Here is a 20,491-nt window from a genome sequence, read left to right as displayed (position 1 = left end):
TGAACTTAAGGCAATGAACAAAAGAAGCCTGAGCAGCAGGTCAAGGGAAGTGATTCCCCCCCTCTATTTTGTTCTTGTGAGGCCCCACCTGGAGCACTGTGTTCAGCCCTGGGGCCCCCAACATAAGAAGGCCACGGACCTGTTGGATCAAGTCCAGAGTAAGGCCACAAAGATGATCAGAGGGCTGGAGCACCTCTCCTATGAAGACAGGCTGAGAGAGTTGGGGGTTTTCAGCCTGGAGAAGAGAAGGCTCTGGGGAGACCTCATAGTGGCCTTCTAGCACCACAAGGGAGCCTACAAGAAAGGTGGGCACAGACTTTTTAGTAGGGCCTGTAGTGACAAGACAAGGGGTAATAGTTTTAAATTAAAAGAGGGTAGATTTAGATTAGATATTAGGAAGAAATTCTTTACTGTGAGGGTGGTGAGGCACCAGAACAGGCTGCCCAGAGAAGCTGTGGTTGCCCCATCCCTGGAAGCGTTCAGGACAGGCTGGATGGGGCTTTGAGCAACCTGGTGTGGTGGAAGGTGTCCCTGCCCATGGTAGCGGGGGTGGAACTAGATGATCTTTAAGGTCTCTTCCAATTCAAACCATTCTGTGATTCTATGAACTTCCAAAGCCACATTTCAGCCAGATGTGGATTCACAGGTCACAGTACTTCTTTGGGCTTTTCTACTGAGACATAGGTAAATAGCCAGCTCTCTAATAACATGTGAAACCGATTACAAAGCAGCACTTAAAGAAGGTCATGGGAAGAGGATAGATTCTCCGTCAAACCAATTGCACACACCACCTAAAGACTTACCAATTAGAAATCAAATGCCATTATAGGGAAATCTGTTAATAATAAACAATAATTAAAATAATAATAATATTAATATTAATAAATAAATAGTTAAAATTTAAGCAAATGAACTTTCTCAGAAACAAATGCTCAGACTGAAACTATAGAGACAATTTTTTCTTAAAATAAAAACAAACAAACAAAAGAAACTTAGAAAAAGAAGCGTAAGCAACAGCTGCACAGGGTGAGGGAGAGTGGTATACCAGGACGAACAGTGAGAGAACTGACCAGCTGCAGCTCTGTGTTTGGCCAGCTGGAGTGCAACAAGACATGGCCCATGGTGGGACATAGTTCTGGTGCGTGCCTTTTATCTTCTCTCTGCCTCCTGGCAGCAGCACTCCTCATGAGCTGGGGAACAAGCAGAATCCCCTTGATGCTGAATGAAGCAGTGGGGTGACATTTCGTTGTCATGACTGTCTTGCACTACACTATCTCCCTTCCAGGATCAATCCGTTTCTCCGTAGTTCAAACAAACTTCTCCTGGAGAGTTAAGCAATTGTGATGTGTGAGTCAGAAGCTGGCTGCCAGTACAGCAGGTAACCAATTTTCTCCCTGCAGCATGTCTGGTAGATTAAGGAGACATTAGATGTTCCAGAGCTCCTCAGCAGAAGGCTACGACTGAGAGCTACAGCCTTTAACTGTGCTTTCCAGTTGTGAAAATGTAATACATTTAAAGACAGCTTAGAGAATGTAATCTCTCTGTTTACCATTCCTTCGGGTTTTTTTCAGACAGGCATAGCATAACTTGAGAAAAATACCGTTCCTCTTGGAGCATTTGCAGTAACTCAGTTTGATACGCTGTTCCCACTGGGTTAGCTGGGGTGCTGGCTGCCATCTGAGATCCATCAGCTGACCAGCAGTACCTTGTTGTCTCCCATATGGGACTCCTGGTTCACCTCATACCAAAATCTCAGCTCAGCAAAGTGGTAGCCTCTCCTCTCCTTGTCCTAGAAATGTGAGGTGGCGGATGCCGAGAGGCATGGGGAAATTGCAAGCACTGAGCTGCTGCCTCCCAGCAAAGCCTGGGAGAGGTAGCCACTACTGGTTTGCATTGCATGCAGAGGTTGGCTTCCTGATCCTGTTCTCATTCCCATCCCTTATGCATTGCTAGCACACTGCTCACCTTGGACACTGGAAAATGGGCATGCTGTTTGTTTGAAGGAAATGAGCCATTTATGTACACCCATCTTTTCTAGCTGACAATTTCTGTCTGCATGTTTTAACTACTGATCATCTTTTCTAGCTGATTCTGCCAGTAAATGTAGGTTAAGAACAGCCCACATCCTTAGAGACGTAATTCAGAAGTGAAAGCAAGATAAAGGTTTGTCTTCTTTTCCTGACTGCAACTGCCCAAATGCATTTCACGTAGATGTGTTGATGGCTGAACTGTTATACTGAAGTTACCTTTTATTTGGAGAGATTAACTTCAGATTCCAATGCTGCTAAGAAATAAAGGTGCAGTAAGTGTTACAAGAGAATAATTTTTTGTTCCTAAAAGTTTTACTAGCTAAAGAATAGTATTCTACTTACATATTCTTTTTTTTCCCCCTCCTTCTACTAAAGACTAAACCAAATAAAACCAAAATTGATAGATGTAGGCCTATTTACTGGAGTTGAATGTCCCTATCAGAAGACCACATTACAGAGATGTTCAGATATGAAGACTGACTCTAAAAACACAAAAGATTTTTAAATACTGAAGGCATTCTGAAACCTGTGGAAATTATAGAAACATAAAGATGATGTCCTGGCATGAAAAATCAGGCTCTCAGAGTCACCACACAAAGATGATCTGTCAGCGTTTTATCTCACAGCTGTAAGTGAGGGATGGAGGTGGTTCTGGTTTCTGTGAGATTTTGACCACCATCCCGAGCTGGATGCTTCCTAGTCAGAACAGCTGTCAGAACAGCTTACCAGTTCCTGCAGAGAGAGGGATGGACATTTTTGTATGTGGGAGGTCTGGGCCACATTGCTTGACAAGAATCAAAAATAATTTGAGGCCTCAAGGAGAAAAATCTGCAACAGGTCTCTCACCTCAACACTACCAAGAAAGGTTTTAAAATGGTTCCTCCCTGTGAAGACAGAGCATCAGAGAAGAAATTGGAGAAAAACTCCCCTCTGTCTTTAGCCATTCAAACTAGAGCATTCTTTTTCTGTTCTGATTTAATGACAATCTTAGAGAAGAAGGATACTGGAGGAATACAGAAAGCAAATGAATGAAGGAGGTGAGATGGAGGAGGAAGACAGAGCTCCTGTCTGCTAACTAACTGTGAGCCACTCCCATACCCTGGGAAGATATTAGCCTGTCTCTGTAGGTGTTGATCACAGGATTATGACACTATCATGCTTCCAGGGTCTGAGCAGAGTGGAGGACAGATATCTGCCTTTGCCTCCACAAGCACAGGACTGACAGGATCTGGGAGGGGATGTTCCTCCATTGGGGATGTGAGGGAGGGACAGTCACTCTATATGATGGCACCCATCTCAGTAGGCTGCTGTAAGTACACCTAACAGCATCCTGTGCACAGGACAGGAGAAAAAAAAATTGACCTTATTTCACTTATATGACATTCAAAGAGCAAGTAAGACAAATGAACACAACTAAGTGAAAAGGCTTTTAGGTTTTTCAGCAAGGAAAATAAATTATCCTCTCTCCCTACTGACAGTGGGGGGGGGGGGGGGGAGTGGTGTAGTAACTGATACTGATCTCAGAGAACAGGAAGAAAAGAAAATATTTAAAAATACAATTTGCATTATACCCCCCCACCCCCCACCGCTCTCTCCTGCACCTCCCTTCAGTTAATACACTGATACTGTGTGACCAAAATTTGAGTGACTGAGTTTGAATCAAAAGTTAGGTCTTATTCTACCTCTAGTAAATACAAACTTCACATCAGAAAAATAGACTATAACCAGAATCCTCCATGACATGTTATGTCTTTAAGGTTCTCAGAAATAATAATAGGAATACATGAAACTTCATGGGTATGTTCTTTCATCTACATATGAACATGCCTCTTAAAATACCATTTACTGAAAATTAACATGACTTTCTAATGGCTGATGCCAGAAAATCTATACCTGTCTTTTACTACCAATGCAGCTAAAGTTAAAATAAGTTCCTTTGCCTGATGCAGGAGTCAAAGAACAATTTCTTACACCACATTAATTGTTATAATCCTATGTACTTGTCATTCATGAATTGTTCAGTATTCTAGCTGAAAGAAAGGAAGAGAAGGATGTCAATTTAAATCAAACCAGGGTAAGGCAACTCTGAATTCATTATAGCTTCTAGATACAAGGTATGGTGTTGGAAAGCATATTTTTGTACTCATTAGTGCATACATGTATCATAACCATTATGATACATTGCCCATTATAAGGCAATACCATAAAACCATTAGAAAAGTGAGAAGCCAGAAACAGCATTGAGATTGTACTTGTATTCTTCACTAACAGCACAAAATTAAAAGTCTGATATTCACACACACACAAGCACTTTTTCTGACTCTTGGTTATTTTTGTGGCTATTCCGTTTTTATTGTTTTGTTGTTGGTTGGCTGGTTCTGCCTTTCCAGAAGTAAAACTATTATTTTCTATAAAAGATAACTGTGTGCACCTTTATGTTTCGTATTTATTTCTTCTGTGTGTCACTGCTTTTTGAGCAGTGGTGTCTAGAGCACAATGAAGAAAGAAGTTAATTTTCTAATGACATCAGGAAGGCACTAAGACTACTTCAGTTTCCTATAGCTAATCAATTTCCTAGTGAATAAAATCCATTACAGTAAAGTAGATTACAGACTGGTTAGGGTCCAACATAAAAACAATTTGAATTCCAATGTATTAATATAACAAAACCTAATCAACCTTCCAAGGATCCCACAAAACGTAAGTTTATTTTTAACCATGCCATGATACACGTCATTCTGAAAAGGGAAGGTGTTTATATTTCATATCGTTTGACACTACGATCACACGCAGAGTTCTGATCAGTATCCATGCCCTGTTTGCCAGAAGTCTTCTGTTAAACAGCTGGGAAGAAACCATTCCTGCCAAGAAATGCAAACAACCTAAGTCAAACATAATAAATGGGAGTAAGAAATAAGCAAAGGGGACAGAGGCCCTATCATTAGTGCTCAGAACAGTTATTTGCCTCCTGTACCACTGCATGACAAAAGATTGCACAGCAGCAGCAAAAGGAGTAAGTTGACGTTACAGTACTTCTGTAACAGCATGACTGACTTGTCTAAAACTACTCTTACCAGGCTATAGTATTAACAAATACTTTCAGTTCCTCACAGGACAGGATCAAACTGGGATCAAGTTAATATAAGCGAACTTGCCCATGTCATGCAACTGTTTTCACTATTATAGTGAATTTATTATAGTTATAATTCAGAGCTTCAGAAAGCATCATGGTCTTAAAACTGTTCGCTCTTTTCTGAATCACGAACTCAGAGGAGGCTTGGTGAACAGCAGCAACATTATTTTTTCTGAAAACCACTTCACTGAAAACATACCAGATGCAGCCAGAAAGCTGCAAGGATCATCGCAAGTACGTGTTGTGGCTAGAAGGAGTCACCACCCAAGAAGCACCTACAGGAAGATGGCAGTTTCAACAGGCACTAACTGCTGCCCTGAGGCAGTACTAGCAGTCTAGGGCTGCACCCAATGCACACATACAACTTCCAAATTAAAGCCTCTTTTCACCCCCTAATCTCCACAGAAGTCTTCTCTGTGTGGGTTCAGGAAGCAAAAAAGGTTTATAAGTAAGTATGGAGAGATTTAAATTTAATAATATTCTAAGGTAAAATTATAATTTGAGCATGTAATAGTCACGCTTTCTTTCGTATTCTATGGGACTTAAGCCTGACCTTTTCAAGCAACAAAAGATTATGGTATGCAAGCAGACTACTTGACACAATGCAATGAAAGAGGATTAGTTTCTCAAAAATATTCCAACAAGGCAGTAATCCCTGCAAATGAGTTACAATTTGGGATGTTTTCTGTTGATTTAGAACACAGTTTTTCAAGTGTCTTTAAATTACTTCAAAAACCTTTAAAATAATAAATGCTGAAGTTTTAATGTCTTTGAGTTTTAAGCTTTCTACGATTATTTTTGCTTTTATTTCAATAGAATAATAATAGTTTATTTCAAAACATAGCATTTTTTAAATTTTTCCACGAAAATGCATTTCTATTTACTTGGAAAAAAAAAATCCACTTAAAAAGAAAAACCATTTAAACCAGTCCAAATCACCAACCAGATAATGTTTGAATGAAAGAAGTCTGTAATAGTTCCATTTGTTATCACAGAGGTTCTTTTGCTGGGGTTGGAAGAGTAAAATAGTAGTACAAGCACTGGCACAACATCAGTGCCCTCTGAAGACTGCTCAGATCAGGAACAAGCTGAAATTTCACTGTGATGAAATTGCAGTGAGGAAATAAGGACAAAAAAAGCCTTCACTTCCCTCTCTACTGATAACAATAGAAGTTGTTATTTATTTTTGGGTTTAGCTCAACTTTTTTTAAAAAAAAATATTTTCCCTCATCATTTTTAATTACTGTAACTATTCCTCTATTATTCTGGTTATAAGAATTATTGTTGCCACCAAAGTAAACTGTTACTTAACTGGGCAGTGTAGAAAGCACAGTACTGTATCTCTTTTAGCAACGAGGCAGCAAAGAGGTGATATGGTTGCAACTGTGTATGCCTAATGCTTTATCAATCTCATACACAGCAAAAAGCATCCTCATAAAGTGGAAAGGATGCACAGGTGGATTAGGAAAAAACTTAAGCAAATCACTGCTCTGTAGCTTGTCCTGTAGACTTGTAGCATTTGGAGATGTGTCTGAGCCATTTGGCTGAGGAACCATTACTCCCCTGCTCCACACAGATCAGCTGTGCAAGTCCTACCTGCAGCTATCTTGTCTGTGTGATCTGTGCTTTCTGAGAAAGTTACACTGACTCTTGCTGGTTTTATTGTTACGGTCACTATTTTTATTTTCAATGAACTAGGAATTCTGTGGAAACGAAGGATAGGCATGATCTCATTACCCTCAGACTATCTTTCAGACTCACCAGGGTTTCAGATGAACAGTGGAGGCATTTCTTGCAGACCAGCAAAGAAGGACATAAGTGCAGTGTTTCTGAGAAAAACCGCCTCCCCCGAGCTGTGAGCAGAGCGCGGAGCAGGACTCTGCCTTTGGCAGAGCAGCAGCTCAGCCCGGGTTGTTTCCCAGGTTGTGGGCAGTTTCCAACCCATAATTTCCAACCCATAGTTTCCCCAGCCACAGGCAAATCTTAACACAAAGCCCTTCTTCACTGTCTCAGTGTTTGTGTGCTAAGTGAGGTGAGGGGAAAGGGGGTTAAAGCTGCCTGTTCCCAGGGCAGCCCTTCTCCTCCTGCAGGAGGAAGCTCCAGGAGAACCTGAGGGCACACCACTCCTCCTGCAGGAGGAAGCTCCAGGAGAACCTGAGGGCACACCAGCCCGGCTTGGTGCCTCTTCACGGTTCCATGCACCAAGGTGTTAGTCCAGGCCTTAGAGGATCAGCGTCTTCATAAAAAAGCCCGCACGCTCACAAACGACATTCACTGCCAGTTCCACCGAGGTGATAAAGCCTGGCTAGAGAGCGGACCCGCTCCCAATATAACAATACACCAAGGATAGCTCAGCTGCTACTGCCCTTGCCGAGCCCCTCCAACATGTAACTGAAGGCTGGCTCCTTTCAGAGCTTCACAATTTAGTAAGTTCTGCTCCCACTTTATTTTTTTCCACATTGAAAGAGAGCAAGATAGAAGGAACAATGTAAAAAGAAGCTTCAAGGGGTGGGCGGGGGGCGGGGGACGACAGGATAGACAAAGGTAAGGACAATTTTTCTCTTCAACTATTTGAATAAAGTACATATTTAACATTCTGCCCTCAATCGCTGGTTACAAATTCGTGTTTGGGGGGGAAAAAAAAAAAAGGGCAATACAAAAAGTAAAATATTTGGAAATATTTTTCTTTCTAATCCTTCTTTCTCCAAATTACTGCCTGTTTCTATTTCTGCCTTCCAAGTCTTCTACAAACTGCTGCTGCTTCCTTTTTATGATGGTTGTCTTACCCTCTTCTGGACACAACTCTTAGGACCACAGCCAGCTGAATGGAGAAATTAGTAAAATCTGTACTTGCCCTTCCTACTCCCAAACTACCATGACAGCTAACCTGTCTGACTGTTGTTTTTTCAGAATTATAGTTTAAAAATACAGGTACTTGGCAGTTATTTTTAGTGAAATTTTCTTATTTATGTTACAATTTAGACACAAATACCATAGTGGCAATTTTTCAAAGGATACAACTTGTCACTAAGAAATTGTATATATTGATCGTCTGACACTAAACATTTTGAGTCTTAAGACTATTAGCACAAGAGAACCATAAAAACCTGATACTTTCACTGTTCTGAAAAAAGTTGTTTCATCATACCAAGACTATTACATACCCAGCAGATATCAACTCAGTAAAGAGACTGAAAATGCCCAATTAGCTTAAGAAAAACTGTTTTCCAACTATATACTCATATGATTTCTACAAAGGTTACACCATTATGTCATAAAAAGGAATAGCATCAAATATGTTTCCATGAATAATTTATTTTTGGAAAAAAATTAAATCCACTACCACCTTCAAGACAAATATTCATGTATTGTTCTACAAAATTATCACACTGCATGTCAGTTTAGAAAGCAACTCATCCCACAAATGAAGCCAGTAAAAAATGTCATTGGATCCTATAATAGCCAAAAACATGTAATTGAAAACTTTACCCAAAACCAGCAGTGAATTCAAACTCTAATTCCAGAGTGTTCAAAGTTAAAACTAAATGCTTTTATGTTTATAATAAGTCAAATTAACATCAATATATATATTTATGGCATCAGTGCTTTTCCAGGCTTGCTGTTGGGGGGTATTTCCAGCTTCATTTCTGTCCTTAGTTCAGACCATGACCTGTTTCCAAGCCAGTTCTGTTATTATAAGAAGTATTCTGGCCAAAGCAGCAACACAGAAATCTTCCTTTCTTTTATGTTCTTTTTCTTTTTAACAAGAACATTTTATTTTAGAATTCCATTAAAAAGACTACGAAAGTATTTCCTTCCTGGTATGTTACATATTCATTTAATTTTCAAATGATGTATGTGATCTTCAAGTCCTTGCTTCTCAGTACTTCGCTTTGCCCTAGTTTTTGTAATTGGAAATGATATGACATACCCTTAGCAACATCAGTGGGGTACATTATTACACCCATTCTATTCTTTTGATACCCCACTAAAACTGAAGCATATTACAAAATAATGGCTTCCTCCTCAAACACAATTTTGCAAAAATTGTACTGTCTGCCTGTGAGGAAAGGCATACCTAATCCAGTTCCTGTCCTGCAGAAGCACCTGGACAGCTACAGTGTGGCAAGCGTGCAGAGGGCCAGAACAATACTAGCATGCCAGGGGGAAAACAGCATTATGATCCTGAATAGATTTACAACTAGTAGCAGGATGCTGACTGGCAGCAGGCCAGTGAAATGCACCATTTTATATCATGTGGTAGCACACTGGCCTTGTTCTATGAGCCGTTTGGAGGTGCTGTTACAGAACTAATGCACACAGACCTTTGCTCAGAGGCTAGATGACAATTTTAGTGTAGACCAACAAAAGGTCAAAGATCATATTATTAAATCAAATCCATACAGAGTGATAATGACACTGTTCTGACATGTGTTTCCCTTTAGGTACTAAAATAAAAGACATAGTTTCATATATCCCTGATGTCATTAATCCTTTAGCTACTGGAATTCAATCTCATATAATATGGATTTACTATACCTCACTAAACTGTTGGCAGTGTCAGGATCTTGTGCTGTTACTGTGCCAACAGCAGTCCCAATCTTCGCGTTTTCATAAACTTCCATGACATAGGAAGGCATAGTGAAGAGCGGAGGTTCATCCACATCGCCAACAATGACCTTCAGCATTGTTACATCTTTGAATGGTCCCAAGTGTGAAAAGCGGAAATCAAGGTGAGTATTTGCTCCTTCTATATTAAGTGTATATGATTTCTTTTTTTCATAGTTGAGCGGCTGTTGGCAGAAAAAAAGATTTATCAGTGCCATTCTGTGCTTCAGTTTAGCCTGTTAGCAACCTACCTGCATCTTCTCCATTTAACTTAAAACACATTTCCTCGTGTTACTGGAGAGGGACAATATTCTGTGACATTCTCGCAGCAACTGTCACACCTTGTAAGTAGAAGGATATACATGAAGCAGGATGGATTCAGGTGTTCTCTACAACAGAACTATGGGCAAGGTACCAGTTTTGGAAGAACTTGGGGTTTAGAGTGAGCCTTAGATTCCTCTTCCGTGATACCATTAAGTCTCTGGGTTTTGTCACCTTTGGTCAATGATAAATACTGAAAAAGGTAGAGACTGATGTATCCCAAATTAAATTAACTTCCTAACTTCAATTAACATGTTTAATAGACAGTGATAAGGACACTAAAATTCTTTTGGGCATCTCTTCTCTTAAATTGAAAAAAGCAACTCCTTGCAGGAATACAGTTATCATTAAGAGACAGGAACTTAAATGTGTAGGAATAGCCTAAACACGTGCTTCTGTGCTTTTCTAATCAGAAAGGGTGCATCCCTAAATTCTAGACCACTTTCTTTTCAATTCTTCACCAGCAATGAGAAAGACAACTCTTCAGCCTGTCTTACCACGTACTGCTGTGCTGTACATGGATTATACCATCACAAATGGGAAGAAAGACTGCAGCTGGGGACGTGCCTTCTACAGGGACTAAAGTTTGAATAAAACACAACAGAAGGCACATCCCCAGCTGTACATCCACCAGAAATGCCACTGCCACTTTAACACTGCCCTGTTATTTAAACCAATGGATTCCTACTAGGAACCCTACCTCTCCACCAGGAAGGAAGAAGCTGGGGGTCTCACTCATGTATCACACAGCATGGATATGTTCTTTCTTAGCAGTCCCATTTCTAGCTTGCTATTTACACGTGAAAATTTCATCTCCCCAATTTGGCTGATTTTCAGATTATTGTGAACTAATTTTACTGACTTGATATGTTAATTTAACACTACATTAGCATGCTTTTACATTGTCTTATGCAAGGTAGATCAACATGACACACCCAACTCTCAACTCTTTCACTGTCAGATAGTTATGCAGTAGAGGGGACTAAAAGGATATTTACCTTAAAAGTATGCAAGTAATGAAGTACCTTTAGCAGATACAGAATTAAGCAATGTTTTTACTGGGACCCATGTTTACAGGACCACAACTATTTTAAGTTGTTTTCTTCAGTCTCACTAAAGTAACTGACTACTTTTCATAGAGAGCCCATTGAGACTTTCATGGGAGAAATTATTATTTTTTTAATATATTGTCTGTTCCAATTACTGAAAAAGCTTTTTAAAAAAACAGTTTAATTCCAGGCAGTCATAGGACAGATTTCATGTTTCAGATTGCTATCTTTTAAAAATGCTTCTACATTGCGGAAAAGCACTCATTCTTGATGAGAGACACCTCAATACTTACCGAGTTACAAATTTCTGGCTTCAGCCAATTTATAAAGACGGAGAGGTAGATTAATATTTATTATCATACTGAACGAAGCAGATAGTTTGTACATATATATATATATACACACACACACACACACACACACCCCAGTTTCAGAACAGAAGCATAACACTAAAAGAAGTTGCATACATGTGGAGTTCTTTTTTAGAATAGAAATTACTATGATATTATGGCATGGCAGAATTGCACTAAGACCAGTATTGTTCTGTGCGGACCTGACAGCCTGCCTGAACAGAACTCGGTACAAGTATTCAAGCCTTCAATCAAGGCTAAACTGGTATTTCCTACCACCCCAAAGAGTAGAAAAGTGGTACTGAAGGCAAGAAATATGAGGAACTCAATGTGTGATTTTTCAATGTCAGTATGTGTTTTGTAGATAAATTCTACAGTAAATTTGGCTATGATGTATAAGAAAAATAGTTGCTCAGGACTTATATATGTTATGTGTTTCTTTGATTTCTCCTCTGTATATTGAAGGACAATTAATTCATTCTCTTAACCCTAACAGTACGCGACTTGTAATTTGCTTTCTCTGTCTCCTTTTTCTGAATGTAAACCATAGACATTTACCATAGCCTGATAAATCTCTTACTATTACGGGGGTGGGGGGAAAGGCACAACACTCAATTATATCAGTTCATAAAGAAATATGTTTAGTAAATTCTATCTGAAGCATATATATTCTAATATTAAACAAGATTACAACAGGATTGCAAATTATAAAAAATATGCCTTTTTTGAAAATTAACTTAAGTTTATACTGACGATGACTGGATTAGGTTGTACAGGAAAATTAATTTGTCCCAGAAAACACAAGAGGAATAACACAAAGTCTGGTTTTCTTTTTTTTTTTTTTTTTTGTGTAGTTATTCAATCAGACAATACCAAAACTTTTTTTTCCTCTAGAAATACAAGAATAATTCATTCAGGTAATGAGCAAAAGCTAACATTTCAACGAGAGCCAAAACAGTTTTTTACTTTCATTTTCTTTCTTCTTCTTCTTCTTCTTCCCATAACATTTCTGAATTAAAGAATCAGATACTGAGACGTAAGAGAAAAAGAACTTACTCTTCTGCCCTGTGACTCAGGGAGGTTAAACCCCACTATTTTCAACACTCAGCTATTTTAGACAGAAAATACACAGACTATACTAAGTACTTCTATTACTAGAGGTCACATTTTTTATTTATATGTGTGTGTGTATATATATATGTGTGTGTGTGTGTATATACAAAATATATATTCCTTTTTTATTGTTCTCTCCTGAGGAGAAATAAGGAGACTTACAAGCAAAGCAAGCCCTGTGATACTCCACATCTTTGTATAACTCAGAATTCCAGGTGTTACATCACTTTTACTTCTGATAAAACATTAAAAAAATGAAATCTGGTTGCAATTTGAATTTACAGAGCTGTATTTTGCTGGGTTTCAACTTAAACATTGTGCATGTGCTAAAATTGACATTTATCTTACATTTGAAGAACAAATCGGGATGCCATTTATAGCCTCTCTAATGCTGTGCTAAGAAATTTGCTTATAGACTCATCCATTATTTCTGAGGTGTTTGTATGATCTGAGGTGTTTACCAGTAGGAGGTCTTTATTCCCTTTTTTTTTTTTTTTTTTTTTTGTTTGTTAGTAAACTATTAATCATAACATTTGGCTTAAAATACCTAAGGTATTCCAATTCAGCAAAAATTTGGGCATGAAGATGCTAATGCAAAATAATTTATATTTACAAAGGAAATATTTCAACTACCCCACCAGATTCACTGTAGGACTCATTTAAATCCCAACAGACAAAAAGAAAGATGCGGCTCTGTCCTGTCTGATCTCTTGCTCTCCCCAAGAGAAGTAAATACTCAAATAAATGACTAGTAAAGATGTTCACTTGTAATGTGTAAAACCGAAAGTTTAAATTCTCCCTCATTTAACTCACAGAGAGGCCTTGACTATCAGTCACCTAACTCAGTCATTAGCTGTAGCTATAAAGTGAGAGGCAGCACTTTCCTGTCCCTCTAGAAATCTACATAATTTCTAGATTTAATTAAAATTGTCCCAACACTGAAGATTATTAAATCTTTCCTGGAAAGGAAACAAAACTTTTAAATTTTAGATGGACCTGAACAGAATTCTGTTCACATTTCTGTTTTCCCAAAGAATGTCCTTCCATGACAATTACCTGCGTATCTGCAGTATGTATTCATTGGTTGTCATGATTTTCATGAAAAACTGAAAATACCAGATGTAGCTCAAGTGAACAGTCACAGAGCTAACTAGAAAACGCTGCTTTTCTTTATACTGCAGTCTGTGTTTCTAATATCAGACTCCCAAATGGGATAGCAGAATTTTAGAAGCAAATAGTTTATCCCTGAACATTTCCAGTCTCACTACACAAAATGGAAGCGACATGGGCTGTTCACATATTTTTTTCTGGGAAGCCTGAATGATACTTGCTGACCTGAGGTCAGAAAAGTTCTAGCATACTTATCTGAAAGTCACAAGGGGGGAACATGCTGACGAGTCATTCTCTGAAGGATCCAGAGAGTAATGGCTTTCAGTATGCTATTTTGTTTTGGTTTCTTCTAGTCTTCAACTCAAACAAGGAATTGCATGAGGCAAAGGGGAAATCCTTCATGACAATTTGCAATGGACCCATTGTGGCAGGATCTTTGAGACAGGGCTTGTCAATACGGGAGACAGTGAAAGTACCAGACACTTTGGGTTATCCCAGAATGAGACTAGAAAAGATTCCTTCCAACAGTCACAGACTTCACATGCCTGTTGAACAGCCTAGTATGGAGGTGCTGAGAAATGTGATTTTTGTATCAGAACCTCAGATAAGTGAAGCTTCGAAAGGTTTGAGGAAAACTTCAGATCTTCAGACACAATGTGTTTACTTCTGGCTTTTTCTGATGTGTATACTATGAATTCTGCTAAAGAAGTGTTAAATGACAAATAATTCTATTGTACTGTTACAGAAGGTATTGGCATCTGATATATGAAACAAAACTGATTCTGTTCTTAGTGGGGATTATCTGTTTTGAGTAGGCTATCAAACTAATTCAGCTTCAAACCCAATCTCAATTAAAAGTAATTAAAGCACACAGTATATTAAATACTTATTGAACGGCATACAAGATCTGAGGAAAAAAAATGCTATCTCCATTTTGTACTGTACAAGGTGATATTATAACTTCTCTGAGGAAAGAAAGAATAGAGGTATACCACACCAATTCATTTAGCTTTAAGTGCTGAATTTCTGCTCAACTGAAATACAACACTATGTAAACAAAATGTACCCATTCTTGTCTTGATGGGAAAATGACTCAAATCACTGTCATGTGTATGTATAAGAACAGGTAACATATGCTTTTGTCATATTCTAAAACACAGTGAAAATTTCTCTGAAGCTATTTTGTCTGCCAAAAAATGTAAGAAATATGATTTTATACTTTTTATGCATGGACTCTTTCTTGCAAATTCTTCCTTTCTGCTTCATGTTCTCAATATGCATAAATGTTGTATCTAATGAACAATAGTCATGGTGAACTCCTAAACAAAGAACAATGCTCATTTTGAAGAAGAAGTAACAGTTTATGGCATTAGCTACACCAAGGCCAAGAGGAAATGAGTTCAAAGGTATAAAAAAACCCGTTTCTTTTAATGTGGCTGAAAGAGATCGGCATTAGGCAACCTTTACAAAAGATACTGAATTAAAGCTTCTAAAGATACTGGGAGAGACAGGAACCATTTATAAATCATTCTGAATTATAAAAATAGCATTTCCTTCAGATACAAAATATTTTTTTAAGATGTTAAATAAAAATGTACACACATACATATCTATTCAGATGTAAAAACCCACATTCATTATGACAGTTTTTATTTATTCTCTTTTCCTACATTTCTCTGGTTTTCATTCCTCTTACTGTTGATCAGGCCCAGAATACCATTACCAAATATGAAGACAAAGTCATTTTTCTTTTTCAGGCTGTATGACTATAATCAATGCCTACAAGACTCAATAAGAACAAATCCATGTGAGAATTTTAATTTATGTCTGTTACTCCCTGTGAAGAATGAAATTTCCACTTTTTTTGGAAATTTCTCTTTGTAGGAAAGGATTTTTTTAAAAAAATACTTAAATATAATAGCCCATCTCTCTAGGTTATTGTAAAAGTAAATTTAAATCTAGCCACAGAACATTAGCGTAAGTTGGCAGACACTTCAGGAAATGTTCACCATGACCTCAGTTCAGAAGACATAATATGAAGAGGAATATCTATGGAATTAGATTTGCGCATGGAATTCAGTTAAGAATGAAATTAAATAGCAAGAGCACTTTAATAGTTTAAATAGACTGGGATAAATATAGGAAATCTGTATAAATGATAACTGTGTGATGGCTTGGCTCAGTTATATTTTGCGTCTTTATAAAAAATTTGGTATTTACACTAAACAGTGCACAATACTTGACCATTTAGTTGTGAGCGGGCAAGTAAGTTGAAGAGTAAGTCCATGAAAACTGAATTATACATTCATTGCCACATATAAACTTTCTATATCAAGATTCATGCAGTTTGGGGACAACAGTACAAGTTCCAGCCAAATTTTATTTCTTTCAGAGATATGTAACATGTGAAACCATCATTCAGAAAAAATAAACTATCTTCATCAAAAATTCAATAAGATTTAATTTATTATAACTATTAGATATTATTATTCAAAAAGCACAGAAGATTTAGGTAACTGTTTCCTTCCTTGGATTTACTTTCTCCCTGCTTTCCTGCAAAGATTTAGAGTGCCTCAGGAAGCAATGTGGAGAAGCTTACACTGATGAAGTTCATGGTTCAATAGATTAACACAGTAAAATAGTTTCATCATGGTATCTGCTTATTCAGCATTCATCGTTATGTTTTAATTACATACACAGGGAACGTTCGAAGTCTATTGCTTACCTTCTTCAGGGAAAGGATTCCTTCCCTTGTTTCTTTGTCAGTAGATATAGAGAACACTCCAGAGCCATCACCATTTATGATTGTGTATTTCATATCTGCATTTGAACCAGTGTCTGCATCATTTGCCTTGATTTTGCCAACTGCTGATCCAACTTGAGCTGATTCAGGAACATACAGCTGATAATGTTCTGAGGGGGGAAAAAACAAACACCACAATAGCTTGGACATTTTCTAGCCAAACTAGAGAACTGTTATGTGCTTGTTACACTTCTGAGTAAACAGAAGAATATTTAATATGCCAAACTGACAAATAAACCTATGAACTTATTTAGATTCCTGAAAGAATTGGAAAGAGAATTGTATTTTACTTGGGATGCTTTCCTTCCCTATTCAAAATCCAAATTAACTAATACAAGATTTTGGTTTTCACAATTACATTTGCTGTTCATCACATATCACAGAAATTAGAAGATTACTTCACACCAGTACTTTTAAAAGTTTATCTTCTTCATAACCAAAAATGTCTTTATTTTCACCAACATACCATCAAATGAGTAGTTAAAAGAGTACTTGTGAGCTGGAAAATCTTTGTCTCATTTGTTTTTCTGAAATCTGATCAGTTTTGCAACACTGCATCAACATTTTGCAACACTGAATCAACGCATTTTTTTTTTCTACAGGAAAACGTAACAAACATGAATATTTTTACCATTACCACTTTGTAGTGGTATTGTTGCAGCACAAAAAACTTTGCACATACATTTCAATTGGTATCCATGGTAAAGGAAAATCAACATAATGGGTACATTAAAGTATTACCCTATTGTACCCATAAAAAGCATCCATAACAACCATGACATCCTTTCAGTGTTTTTATAACCTGTAGGTTAATTATTACTTTTTTTTTTCTTTTTTTTAAGATAATTTTCTTAACTGTCTCTATCCTTTCGGATTAAATCTACTCACAGGTACAAGGTTGCCTGGGGGACAGAACGGTGCCACAAGGAGAAAAAAGTGGCAAACAAACACAATGTGAATACATAAACCTCGATTTCCATTGAAACTAGGACAGAAAGACATCTCAAAGATATGTTATCCAATAATGCTAGTGTTGCAGCACAGTAGGGATGCTGAAACCTACCAGCACTGAAGAGGAGAATATGCATTCAATAGGTGTGCACATACCACCCCTGTCACACAACCCCCCATCCAAATCTCTCCCCAGTAGTCTGCACAGTTTACATCACAGGCCAACCACCAACACAGAAAAGAGACCAAAATAACAACTTCTGTTATTGCATATTTTCTGAAAGTCTACAGAATTATCTTCTATATTTATCTTAGGCATTCTGCAATAGTTAACGCAATAGTGCAACACTGAGGTGCAGGACAGTGGATCAGAGGATAATACACATGAAGGCTAACATTTTTACAGTTTGCTGAGTTTAAAGCAGCTGGCATGACTGCAGAGGTGCCCTCAGTAAGCACGCAGAAAAAAGAAAGGCAAATTTTAAATCAAATTCAGAGATTAAACCAGCATTATGGCAGAAAACCATAATCTGTTGGATGATTGAAGAAATAATGAATCTACAGAAGTGCAACTGCAAAGGGAATAGATGTTATCACTGGAATAAAACTAACTTTAGACACCTGTTAGAAAACAGAGGATTTTATAATAAATTTCTCTAATTCCTCATGCAATGGTTCCTAAACCTATTTATAGTCTTGAATTGTTATTGTAATACTAGCTGATAATACTACTACACAAATAGCAGTATGAGAAGGACAGATGAGTGCACTAGACTTCGTTAGTCCAAAAGGAAACTAGGAAAATAAAAAATGTTACCGTGCATTAGGGAAACCTCAAGGGAAACAACAAATGTCCAGCAGAACCAAAGAAATAGGATAATTTAAAATGTAAAAAAAGAAAATACTGTCACTGATGTAACAGGAAAATTGCTTAGTAGTTGAGTCAATTAAAAAGCATAGTTAATTCTTTGATATGCATATAAAAGCTCTCTTCACAATCTTCCAAATAAATGCTCTGTCATACACTCCTTTGCAGTGCTTCGTGCTTACAGATGATCTCAACTGACACTTTAATATTGCTGGTTGCTTTATTTCATACGTAAATTCATAGTGATGGGATGAGATTCATTTTGGAATTTACTTATTGTTAAAATAAAGGTGACATGTGGTCTTTTGATACTTTTGCTCTTACTAATGCATTCAAAAAAGGAAAAGTTAGAGGCCATAAAGAATATGTTATGTAGAGGCCATAAAGCATATGTTATATAATCAAGCCACTTCAGGAACTGGAAGTGTTATAAACCATATGATAGGGTGAACTAATTAGAGACTTCCAAATAGTCAAGCTAGTTCAAATATATCCACATGACACTACACTCTGGTTTATAATCACACCCCAAGTGTTAGCCATCTGTTTCAGAAAATCATTTTACTGATACCAGCATCAAACATTATGAAACAGTAAAATGTCAAGCAAAACAAATTTTGAAATCACTCATTAATAATCTGTTGGTATTTGTAGAACTGAGAAGTTTCCAAAAAATGAATGGAATGAAAAGGAATCTGTTAAAAAAATATAAACTCTTAGATCATAAGGTCAGAAATGTCTCCCAACAAGTATTTAACCACTGCTTCACAGAGACAGCCTGAAGATGTCTCATACAGACATGAGCCAGGTAGATAATTACAAACAATATTATCTAAAACCAACAAGTGCATAAGAGGATAAAATTCAGCAACAGGAAGGTTAGATAGAACATATTATAGACATTTATTTAGACTAGTGGTGGAAATTGGAAATGTTCTTACTAAAACATTGTAAACTTTATAACTGGAAAGTAGAGGAACTGACTAAAGACTGAATTGAAAATTTCCTTGGGCACTGAATAATTTTTTATACAAATTAAAAATAATGTGGGATGTGTATACTGCGATTTTATCGTTCTTTATTGTAAGCAATGAGTCTCTTTCAACCCTCTAAAAGTTGGTTGGAAAGTTGAGAGCCCTGAGGATCAGGTAGCAGTCTGTATCAAAACTGTTCTACCAAATCTGTCCGAGTGGAACAGATTGTTCCCACGTTCCCAGCCTCACCGCCTTCCAGGAACTGTTGTAAAGCAGGAATCTCAAACGGTCTTAGGGATGCTCTAAATTGTTCTAGAGGAGCTGCCTCGTGGCTTACGGATCAAGACTCTGTAGAGGTTGATTTGGATCTCAATGTTACGTTACCAATCACTGCAGATGTGTTCACTTAGCTCATGAAATGAGTAAATTAATACTCTTTTCCATTTAATGTACTGTATGGGACAGTCCTTTGCAGGACTTTATGCTACCTGAAACATTGTTCAAGTACACTGCGGTGATCTTCATCTTTCTTCCAATAAACTATATGACTTACCTGTCATTATAATACAAAATCAATTTATTGATCTCTAGAAAAATTTACTTCTCATTTCTATTAGCCTAGAGGCAACATATAATGCTGTGTTTTATTCCCAGAAAAACAATTTCTGTGTCTGAGAATCTCAAAAAAGGATGTGCAAAAGTATTTATTTCAGCTCAATAAGCATGTTATTTCATTTATTTTATTTACTAATCTATTCTGTTGATAATTTTTACTTACTTTTAGGGATTATAATGACCTCTTGAATCGTAGGAATTGCCTTACTTAACAAAGGGAAGAGAAGTATAATACTGAACTAATAGAGAAATAAGTAATTATTTGTCCCGCTTGTTATTTGTTTATCCAATGTATCTTTTTAGTAACATTATAAATATTGCTTGGTGGTGAACCAACAGAATGCTGTTCATTCATACGGCACAGCTCATACACTGATGTCTTTTTCTATCTACTAGCAAATCGATAAACACAGCAACTGATTGTCTTAACATAAAATACCACCATATCCTAAACGTATATTGAAGGGCTACATAAAGTTTGCTTGAACTTACAACTAGCTAAATACTCAGTTATAAGCCAAATTGATAAAATATGAAAAATAAATGGAACAGTGAACCAGGCTTAA

At 37.3% G+C, this 20,491-nt stretch overlaps 1 protein-coding gene across 8 annotated transcripts in view; it reads right to left on the bottom strand.

Annotated features, from left to right (window-relative positions):
* The window catches only part of CDH18 (cadherin 18), a 337,247-nt gene that overhangs the window by 49,955 nt on the left and 266,801 nt on the right, over positions 1-20,491 (bottom strand). For all 8 annotated transcript variants that reach the window (XM_027784808.2, XM_013298152.3, XM_027784809.2 and 5 more), the window contains 2 exons: positions 16,440-16,627; positions 9,703-9,956 (listed from right to left, as the gene is read on the bottom strand). In XM_027784808.2, the coding sequence (XP_027640609.1) occupies positions 9,703-9,956; positions 16,440-16,627 (442 nt within the window). The remainder of the gene's footprint in view (positions 1-9,702; positions 9,957-16,439; positions 16,628-20,491) is intronic.

The sequence above is a fragment of the Falco peregrinus genome, chromosome 3, assembly GCF_023634155.1.
Source record: "Falco peregrinus isolate bFalPer1 chromosome 3, bFalPer1.pri, whole genome shotgun sequence".
NCBI lineage: Eukaryota > Metazoa > Chordata > Aves > Falconiformes > Falconidae > Falco > Falco peregrinus.
The sequence above is the reverse complement of the archived record's forward strand: the minus strand, read 5'-3'. Positions and strand labels throughout refer to the sequence as shown.